The sequence below is a fragment of the Stegodyphus dumicola genome, chromosome 3, assembly GCF_044657685.1.
Source record: "Stegodyphus dumicola isolate Sdum_Otavi_A_Nest chromosome 3, ASM4465768v1".
NCBI lineage: Eukaryota > Metazoa > Arthropoda > Arachnida > Araneae > Eresidae > Stegodyphus > Stegodyphus dumicola.
In genome coordinates, this window is record NC_140770.1 from 23004056 (window position 1) to 23015106 (window position 11051).

The 11051-nt window shown below is 34.0% G+C and overlaps 1 protein-coding gene across 3 annotated transcripts in view; it reads left to right on the plus strand.

Moving 5' to 3' along the window:
* LOC118183464 (uncharacterized) overlaps positions 1-11051 on the plus strand; it is a 194202-nt gene that overhangs the window by 131314 nt on the left and 51837 nt on the right. For all 3 annotated transcript variants that reach the window (XM_085812641.1, XM_085812644.1, XM_085812643.1), the window contains exon 3: positions 8100-8126. In XM_085812641.1, the coding sequence (XP_085668767.1) occupies positions 8100-8126 (27 nt within the window). The remainder of the gene's footprint in view (positions 1-8099; positions 8127-11051) is intronic.

Below are 11051 nucleotides of genomic sequence, written 5' to 3' on the forward strand. Positions count from 1 at the left end.
CTGATTCTTCACAGTGCAAGTGTCTGCAGTTAGTATTAGACACTTGACTCTACAGTTAGTATTTTAGTTACAGTTAGTCTACTGTTAGTATTTTTGTTGACAATCTCAAACTAGGAAACTCACTTTCATACCTTTGATAAAAATTTTTCTCCGATCGATTTTTAAAATATTGCTCAGTAATACGGGAAAGTAGAAGGTGTTATATCGGGTGTTTACAATAACCAATAGGCAGGGCTTAATTTCTAAAATTAGAAGTGCCGGATCCCTATGCAAGACCATCAGGAAAGAGGAACAAGAGTAAATAAATAAATAAAATGGCCAGTAAAATCATTAATAATTAAGAAATTAAATAGTTAATTATTCCCAGATTACCAGAATTTATAATAATTATTGAATTAATATTAATAATCAGTATTTTGTTATTTTTATTTAATTAAAAATTATTGTTCAATTAATTAATAATTATTATTAGACATTGAAATAATTAAATAATTAAAGATTGAAGTAATTATATGATTAAAATTAAATAAAATGTTCAAACTTAATAAGCAATTTTTAATAGAATTTTATTCCTAAAAATAAAATTTTCGAGATCAGATCTCTATTGAAATTGTTGTTCAGAGAATTATTGTTACATAGAAGAAGTGCCGCAGCCTTCTTATTTAGGGCTCCGTCTAGAATTATAATTTGTTTCAGGATCCGGCATAATTTAAGCTCTACCAATAGGGACAAAGGAATAGAATTTGCAAAAGAACAAGTACACAGCTTTCCTGAAACATTGCTTCTGCTGGCTTATATTACCCTTAGTCAGGGGCGTAGCTAGAGGAGGCAAGGGGGGACATCTGTCCCTGGGCGCAGCATCAAGGGGAAGGCAAACTGATGTAACGAAATTTTAAAATTAAATATTTCCATTGTTAGCAAACAGGAGAAAGCGCGAAATCTTTAACTCCTCCCCCCAGGCGCTGTAGATCCTAAATACGACTCCTTTAGTTGTGTTACAGGATCCTTCATTTTTAGCGCTGTTTAGCAACAACCTTCAGTAAAGTTTAATTTGGTAATATTTTTGAAATGGCAAATGAGTTCTCCTTAAGAACCATTCGCGAGAATGATGTGGAGTTGGCTAGCGATTCATCAGTTCAGGATATTTTAGTCCCCTGTGAAATACCTCATATGTGAAAAGCGCACTTTTACAAATATAAAGATGTGAAAGACACTTTTACAAATATTATGATTCTTATTTAGCTGTACGCTAGATTAACCCTTTAATTGTCAAATGGTGAAGACACATATTGCTTCTTAGCAACCGCCAAATAAAGATTTGAGCTAACAAGTTGAAGATTCGTATTTCAAATCCCGACTAGGCACAGTTAAATTTTCATGTTCTTCGGTAAATCTACTTTGCAGTTCTACCCATTTGAAAATGTAGTGAATGATAATTCGTCAGTTTATGTTTAATCGGCTGGATCTCTTCTCTCTTCCCAGTCGTCCTTAATTGGAGAGATGTAGGGAATTATGGTTTTCCTCGTTGCGTGCTGTCGTAGTGTGAAGGGCTAGAACATTTAACTAGCAGTTAGTAGACTCGTGTTTCGAGTTTCGGCAAAGGCAGTTGGTTTTTCGGGTTTCCGTCCTCAAAAAAAACCTAATAGTCTGTACAACATTGCGTTTTATGTACTATCGGGGCATTTATCATGCTCGCAGCGTCATAAGCGTTGCGATTTTAAGAGAAATAAGATATTTAATTTAATTCTTATAATGTCCTGGCAGACAGCCATTTGTCTAAGAGAAAAACGACGTTGCAAAATATTGTTATCTACCTGAAGTTATAAGTGTAAGTAAGTAAGTAAGTAAGTTTTAGGCTTCCCTGCCTCAGGTCTATTCCGCCTTTGGGCACATCGTGGAGGTTCAACCTCCACTATTACCCTCCAAGGGAGCAGCACACCACCTGGATAAGACACCAGGCAGCACCGGTCGTCTAATGCTCCTACCAGTCGCATGGGCGAGCCCGTCGCAGCGGGACATTACCCAGCGAACCCGGGGAAAACCCCCGGGCTACTAGTACCACGCCGCGCTAGGACGTGCCAGATTCCGAGGCCGGCCAATAAGTGACCTTTCCCAGAGCCTTCTGAACCACCAAATTCATAAATTTTATACCCTCGTGGCCGAGAGACTGCCTAGGTACAGATCCTAGCCAGTAGCTTTGCAGAGTTCTCAACGTCGACCCCCGGGAGGGGGGAGTTATAAGTGTAGTAGCTCCGACCTTAATTTAGCTAAAGTGTGGGTCAGAAAGTTGGAACCAACTGATTACGCCATTAATATGAGATAAACAGGACCGCCATGGACTGTAAACTAAGAAAATGCAGAAGATATTAGAGAATGTGCGTAAGGAATGACCAGGATTTTTTACCCCGAAATCGCAAGAATTTGAAGATTATGATGAAAGGACCTGGATTCAGCATGAGGGTGCTCTCAAATATGTCCGTAACCGTGGTTAAAAAAGTGTTCCCAAGCAAACTGATTTCTCATAGAGATGCCTCTGAGGAGTCATGATCTTTCTCCCGGCGACTTTTTTTTATGAGGGATGTTTAAAAAGCAGAAGCATTGCTAGCAGGGCCATCTTAACGCCTAGGCCCGCTAATACTTATCCAGAGGCCCGATGTTAATCCGCTTAATTTATTTAATTAAGTTTATTTCTGCAAGTAATTGTAGCAGGTGCTCGGCACTTAACTTTGCCCGAGGCAGATAATGCTATGTAAAGACGGCCCTGATTCTATGATGATTCTATATAAAGACAACACTTGACTACTAGAAGTTTTACCGGGCTGGGGATCCTTGATTTTGTCGTCCCTCTCGATACATAAGCAAATAACTAAAAAATGCCAAAATGGCACATAGGGATATAAATTACTATTTTAAAATTATACTATTATTAGCCCAAAGGGCGTTAGCCCAAAAGGGCTATTAATTTCGTTTTGGCATTTTGCTTTGATTCACTTTTCAAACTGTTACCACCAAACATTACAGCCCTGTATTATATTTAAAGAAATTAAATATTGAAGAATAATATAAATGGTATGTATGTTTCTCTCGCATTGTGATAAAACAGCAGTAGCCATCAAATTTTGAATGACGTAATCCTCCCGCATCTGGAAGCCCTAATTTGGAATTTGTTTTATTATCGCTCATCCAGCCGCCTAAAATAGTTATCATAAAAAAACAAAAAAAAAAAAAAAAAAAAGTTTATAATGATTTTAATGAGTCCAGCCAATGTAATTTCATAAAAATATTTAATATTTCTGATTAGACATTTCATGATATTAATGCATATTTATTTAAATAATCATATTAAAAAGTAGAAACCATCTCTTAAGAACTGTGTTTATTGATTTTAAATCGGTTAGTTTTTTTACTTAATAATAATTAAATATGAAATTTAAGTATCTTAGGCTTTACTTAATGTTAATAAGGTAATGCGTAAAAAAAAAAAAAAAAAAAAAAAAAAAAAAAAAAAAAAAAAAAAAATATTTTATATCTGGCAGTGGCAAGATATTGCTTTCAAGTAGCTGAGTTTTTTTATACAATTTGAAAGATAAACTTCGTACATTTTGCCGAATGGCAACACTCTGACTCGTTCGAGATAAAAATGTTTTGTTTGGAACAGTGTTACCACTTCTCGATTTCAAATCGGTCAGTTTGTTCTCGATTTCAAATCGGTCAGTTCAAAAATTCACTAAATGTGTTTAAATATGGGTACTATTCCGTTTCGCCGGCGCAAATCTCGCCAAGCAGACTCTGTTGGCGACTACATACAGTATGCACATAGAAAATGTTAGCAAATGTTAGTTCTAAGAATTTTTTATTTTGAAGGCATAAACATTTTAATATCGTTTAAAATTTTGTAAGACGCTAATAAATAAAGACAATAAATTTGTAAAAGGATGTTAATTTAAGAACTTACTATGCTGCCATGGTTCAACATCCTGATTCGCCGGTTTATCACGTGACCCCAAGTGATCTCATCTCACGTAAACTACGCTACAAAAATCTAATTCTCTCAGTAATTATCTACTTTAATTTGAAGTTAAATCTTAATTTAGAATACAACTTTAAATGCAAACATTATTTCAGTTCGTACGAATAGCTTACTCAGAAATTATGTAAAACCGCAATCCTTTACTTCGCTAGTGCATTCTCATTAGAATTGATGCATTTAATCCTTAACTTTGCCTTTTCTACATTTTCGCCTTCGGGTGAGCGGTTTGATTGCATCCTAATTGACTTATTTACCGCGAATGGCCTTAGGACATAAAACTGAACTATCTGGTAAAAATTCTATGTAATTGTATGCGAGTATTGAAAGAAACGATGAATCTGATAAGAAACGGCTTCTACTTGTTTTGAAAATGAGGCGTAAAAAGGGTTACCAGCGAGGATATTCCGTTTGGCACCAGTTGTACCATTATTGGCGACTTTATCGCCTGCGCCGGCAAAACGGAAAAGTACCAAAATGTGAAATCAAAAACAGATTCAAATCAAAAACAGAAAATAAATCAAAAACAGAAAATAAATCAAAAACAGATTCAAATCAAAAACAAAAAATAAATCAAAAACAAATTCAAATCAAAAACAGAAAATAAATCAAAAACAAATTCAAATCAAAAGCAGAAAATAAATCAAAGACAGATTCAAAATTTGGGCTTCAAGATGCACATGATCAGGTGGAGGACAACGTAAGTGAAAAATAGGTCGCTCTAGATGCCATCGTTTTTCACATTTGGAGGTACACACATACAGATTATTCTTTTTTTATTTATTTTTAGATAATACATGGCGATAGCATTTGATGGCAACAGTTTGGAAAGTGAGTTGAAAGTTATATAGAAAAAAAGTGAGATTCGAGACTAAAAAACCTAATAGTTTTTATATAACAACTTAGCAGAAGAACCCGATGGCAGTCAAGTTAGATTGAGTGTAATGCGTCTAACAACAAAGGGAACGATGCCGCTGTAATCCTTCTCTAATAACGATGCAAAAGATTAAAGTTACTGTATTGAAAATTCCGAAAATTTATAGTCATACATTTTTCAGTCTGATGCGGTATAGAACATACATAAAATTATTCCCTTTAATATGTTGGATAATAGCTCAATTTTTCGTTTTAAAAGCTCAAATTTACAACTTAATCTCTCATTCAAAAAGATTGTTCCTTCTATTTTAACTCCTTTCCTTCATTTCTCTCTGAATTTAATAAATATAATTTTTAATGCATTATGTTACTAATATTTATTACAATACCTCGAACTTGAAAGGATTTATTTTTATTAGATTCAAATTACTGGAAGCATTTGCTAAAATTGCTGTCATTTCATTCACTTTACGAAAAAGAGAGTTTTCCAGTGGAAATTATGTTGAGCTCTTTAGAAAAAGAACAAATATAGTTTAAATAATAGGAACTAATAGCTCTAAATGCGTAAATACTATGAAATGCTTTGCTTCGGACACATAAGTTTGTATACGCACTCTGGCAGTAAATATTTTTCATAATACAAATTAAATTTTTTTTTATACACCCTTCTGTTAAATTGTTGCTCTTTCGGAATAAATGTAACTTAAGGGTAGTTTAAATTTTTCTTATTTTACCTTGTTTTCATTCCGTTACGATTTACCATTTTGAATCAAGTAGGTAACATACAGAATGAAATATTTAGTTATAAGACATGCAGTTTCATAGGCTTTGTACCACTTTTGTTTTTCTAGCCCAGAAGGGCTATTAGTCTGGAAACGTCATTTTGCGACGAACCACCAAAAGCGTCGAATCACTTTTCAGATTGTTGCCACCAAGTATTATCGCCGTATATTATATCTAAAGAAATTAAATAATGAAGAATTTGTATAGCTATATGTATGTTTCTCGCATTGCGAAAAAAAACTGCCGTACCTAGAGCCATCGAATTATGAATAACGTAGTCCTCCACCCGAATATGGGCACCCGGAAGCTCGAATTTCGAATTAATTTTATTATCTAGTACTAGTTCATATTTTGTAAAACTTTAAAGAACTTTTGATTGAAAAACTCTACAATTTCAAAGCGAGCAGTGGCAACACTGTACGGAATAAAACATTTTTTCCAGCACGTAGAACGCTATCAAAAATTCAAAGGAATGCTGCTTTTAAATATTTTTAGTTCAAAAGGGCATTAGCCTATAAGGTATTTCTCCCACTTCCCTAGCGTGCCTTCGTGGTGTAACGGTAGCACGCTGGGCCGGTATTTCAGAGGTCCGTGGTTCGATTCCCGACGAAGGCGGTTGCATATTTTTCATCTTTTCTGCTTCCAATTAACCTAATGACTCTACAAGCCCAAATACTCTTGAAACGTGTATGTGTGTGTAAATGGGGGGGGACCCTTTGGGCGTAACATAAAAAATAAAAGAGCTTTCAGATTTTTTAATTTTTTAAATTGTGTTTATTTAACTATTTATTTTTTGCTTGATTTAATAATTAGTCTGGAATTTGTTTCTTGATATTTAATTTTTATTAAATATCAATATTTATATATTTGTTTCTTGTTCTATTATATTTAATTTTTATTATGTAATTATCAAAATTCTAAAATTTTATTGTATTTTGCATAACAACACAGTTGGTAGATGATTCCATCAGTTGAGCGTAAAAGCTGAATGTCTTGAAGGCGGTGCAGCTGCTCATCTGATGGTAAATAAATAAATAAATTGGTTTGGAATAATTTATGCTAATCTTAATAAAGGGGTACTAAACCATCTTATCGCAATTTGCCGATTTTTTAAGAAAAAAAAGTAATGGTCCTTAGACTGCAAAATAAATAAATAAATAATTAAAATAGTTATTACATATGTATTTTCTACTAGAGTTAGATAGTTACAGCAAAAATCAATAAAAAGACTTGCTCAGAACGATTTTGATTTCTTTATAGTAGAAATTTCATGGCGATTCTTTCGAGAGAACAGATTTAAAGCAATTGTTTTCTTTAGAGATTTTTTAGATCAAAATAGTGCATTCCCGCAGAAATTTTAAAGCAATTATTCCCAACACAGGCAAATCTACAAGCGCGTGTTTAAAAATAAAGCTTAATATCACGACTTGTCTATTGATTTTGTTGAAATTGTGAATTCAACAAGTAAATGCATAGGAAAATGGCAATGCTGCTGAAGAACTGTGCATGGTGGCCAGGAAAAACTGCTATGTGCCTGGTTTCTAGAGTTTTGGAAAATTCCGAAAATTTGGCTAAGGTAGTGGTCCAACTAAGATGGTGTTTGCTAATACGTAAGGAGTAAAATAAAGGGTTTAAATATTGACTCAAGACTCAGAACATAGTTGCAAGGAAAAATGCTTAATTCCTTTTTTTCAGTCCAAAGGAGCAATTTGCTCAGAAGGACTTATAGTTTCATTTTGACATTTTGCGTTGATTCACTACAAGCGTTGTTTTACTTTTCAAATTGTTGCCACCAAATATTATCGCCCTGTATTATATTTAAAGAAATTAAATAATGAAGAATCTGCATAAATGTATATATGTTTCTCATATTACGATAAAACAACGGTACCTAGAGCCGTCAAATGTTTAATAGCATAATTCCTCCCTCGAATATGGGCTTCTAGAAGCCCAAATTTGGAATTTGTTTTATTATTGATTTCATATTTTGTAAAACGAATTTTTGATTAACAAACTCAAGGATTTGAAAGTGAGCGATGGCTACGTTGCACAGAAAAAACATTTTGTCTCCAGCGCGCAAGACTGTGTATCGGAAATTCTAAAGATATGCTCAATTTAAAATTATTTTGCGATATTGCTCTTAGACTGAATTTTATGGTTTAAGTGCGAAAAACATGTAAGGACTTAATAAGTAAAGGCGACACATAATTTGTTTTAAAAAACGCCCCTTTGGACGTAATTTAAAATCTGAAACCTTTCAGATTTTTATTTATTTATTTATTTATTTTGTAGTTGCTTTAATGTATTTGACATGACGCTGATATTGAGAATTTTAACTTTAATTTTATTTTTGTAACATCACTTCAAATGATGCTGAGTTGCAAATGTTTATTAATAAATATTTTCTTTTCAGTTGTTACCAATCTTTTCCGCTCCCCAGGTAAGTAATTTTATGTATTTATTATGCTATGGCAGTTGAATAAGATACTGAACATTTATTTTTCTGAATTAGGAATCAATAATGCATGTCTGTTAAGCATTCATAAAAATTAAAAATTATGTGCATTCTCATTAAAATTATTAACAAATTTTTGTATAAATGAGCCTTTTCGAAATTTCAACTTGTAATTCACGGCAATTAACATATTTATATATATATATCACTTTTTCAACCAAATAAGTGCTTATATGAATGGAAAATTACACATTTTCATGTATTTTCTATTTTTGCTTATATGCTTTATTGATTTTTAAAGGCAGATATATTGCTAAATGAATGGAAAATTACACATTTTCATGTATTTCCGGTTTTTTTTATATGTTTTGTTGATATTTAAAGGCAAATATACACACATACACACTTAATATAGTATACATGTGTGTGTATGTGTGTGTAAGATATAGCAAAATACGATGGCTGCTTTGAAAAATGTTTGGCGACCTCAGAATTAACATTCTAAATTTGGTGATCTGCCCCTAAATTCATCTCTTCTCTCAGATTCCAGATTTTTCTATTTTACATAAAGTGCTAATGCAGATACCTCTTGTCCAATCAAAATAATTGTAAACCAAAACTAACTCGAACTGAAACACGACTTCCTCCCTTCTTCCTCTGAAGTATTGCGACACACTCTTTCTTCTGGCTTGCGCTTTCATCCTGTTAAGACGTTTTGCTGCAATCATCTATGTGCTGCTATGATAGCATCTGCCGCTATAGTATCAAAATTGTGTATATTCTAGAAGTTTTCTTTCATATTTTTTTATCTTGTGCATACCTTTTGAATATTCTAGAAGTTTTCTTTCATATTTTTTTATCTTGCGCACACCTTTTGAATATTCATAGCAGCACATAGAGGATTGCAGCCAAACGTCTTAACAGGATGAAAGAGTAAGCCAAAAGAAAGAGTGTATCGCAATACTTCAGAGGAAGAAGGCAGGAAGCCATGTTTCAGTTCGAGTTAGTTTTGGTTTACAATTATTTTGATTGGACAAGAGGTATCTGCATTAACACTTTATGTAACATAGAAAAATCTGGAATCTGGGAGAAGACATAAATTTAGGGTCAGATCACCAAATTTAGAATGTTAATTCCGAGGTCACCAATTATTTTTCAAAGCAGCCATCATATTTTGTTATATCTTACATATATCTATCAAGTTAAAATTGAAACTAAACAGGCAAAAGAAAAACAAGTAAGAAAATGAACAACATATGTTATTAATTGAGTAGATTAATGGTATGGCAAAGTATAAAGAGTTGACTGAAGGTTTTAAAACATTAATACTAAAAACTGAGTTAAAATAATACTTGCCAGGAAAAGTCCTTATTACGTATATTTTTTCCAACTATATTGTGCATGTATGCTTATATATATATATGTTTATATGGGCGCAATCTATTGCGCCCATATAAACTATACTGGCAAGAGGCGTTCTCCAGGCAGACGCCAGACCCTGCCATCCGAACGGTAGAAGGTGAACCGTGATTCGTTGCTCCAGAGAACTCGTTTCCATTGATCAGTGGTCCATTGTCTGCATGCTTTGCACCACGTTAACCAAGCAGCATGGTTGGACTTTGTGATCAAAGGCTTAACGCAGCAGCATGACCATGAAAAATAACAAGATGGGATTTCTTACGGATAGTATTCATTGAAACAATACTCCCGGTTACCTGTTTAAACTCCTGGAGTGTGAGCTATCGGTTCTTCCGAATTTCTCTGGAAAGCACCCGTCGTTCCCTATCTCGCCGTTTCGTGGGTCTGCCGAATCGAAGCACATTTCGATAATCACCGCTCACCTTCTAATTCTGAATCTAATAGGCCACTGTCAAAATTGGGTAATTCAGCTCACGAAATATGCCTAAAGGATTGGCCATTTTTGTGATACCCAAGGATTACACCTTTCTCCAAATGAGATTCATCTGCTCTTCGTGGGATCTTACATGCTGCTAATTCTAATGCAGTTTCCTACACGATATTTAATTAGGGTGACGTATATCAAAACCCCAGATATCCGCATTTACATATGTGTCCAAATACTTCATTAGTAGATAGTGTATATATGTATATTACTCATGCACTCCTCCTCACACACATTTGTGAAACTACAGACTAAAGCAAAAGTTTCTAGATCAGAAAATAATTATTAAAATTAATAAAGCAGAAAAGAACAGTTATTCTAGACCATTTTGATCATCATAAGCATTTACCAGTTCTCAAAAGTAACATACATATAAAAATATTTAGGAATTTGAATAAAAAGAGAATAGATTAATTTGTTTTCCTCATTTTCGGTGTCTTCAGACTGACCAAATCCAGGCACTCATCAGTGCAGAATTAAAGTTAAAATGAATTTGTAACGTTTGGAAACTTATTGTGCAGTACTCATTCACTGAGAACGGAAATCAATTGGCTGCAGATGCTTGTATATGCAAATGCTGCAGATGCTTGTGTATGCAAATATTGTATGTGGTTTGAGGAGGTTCATTTAAATGTTGATGCTAAATATTTATAGCTTTTATAAGATAATTTTTGATGATATTGTTATGAAATGTACAGGCGCGGTGAGGTATTTTCTTTGCAAAGCAATTTTAGGGTTGCCATAAAATAGCAAGGTAGTGCAGAATTGCCCCATTTGGCAAAAAATCGCCCATTTGGCGGCGGAATTGGCGATATGCCATGGACGGATGGAGAACCTTCTGGAACGAATTCTTACTAGTTTAGCCCAGAATGTGCTCGAACACAGGCCAAAAGCTATATAAAATCCTGCTAGTCCGCAGTCAGTCAATGAGCGAGCTGATAGTGAGTGTCTTCGAGAGTGCCTCGTCGAGAGGGCGAGTTAGTGTGTGCTTCTTCTAACGAGCTGAT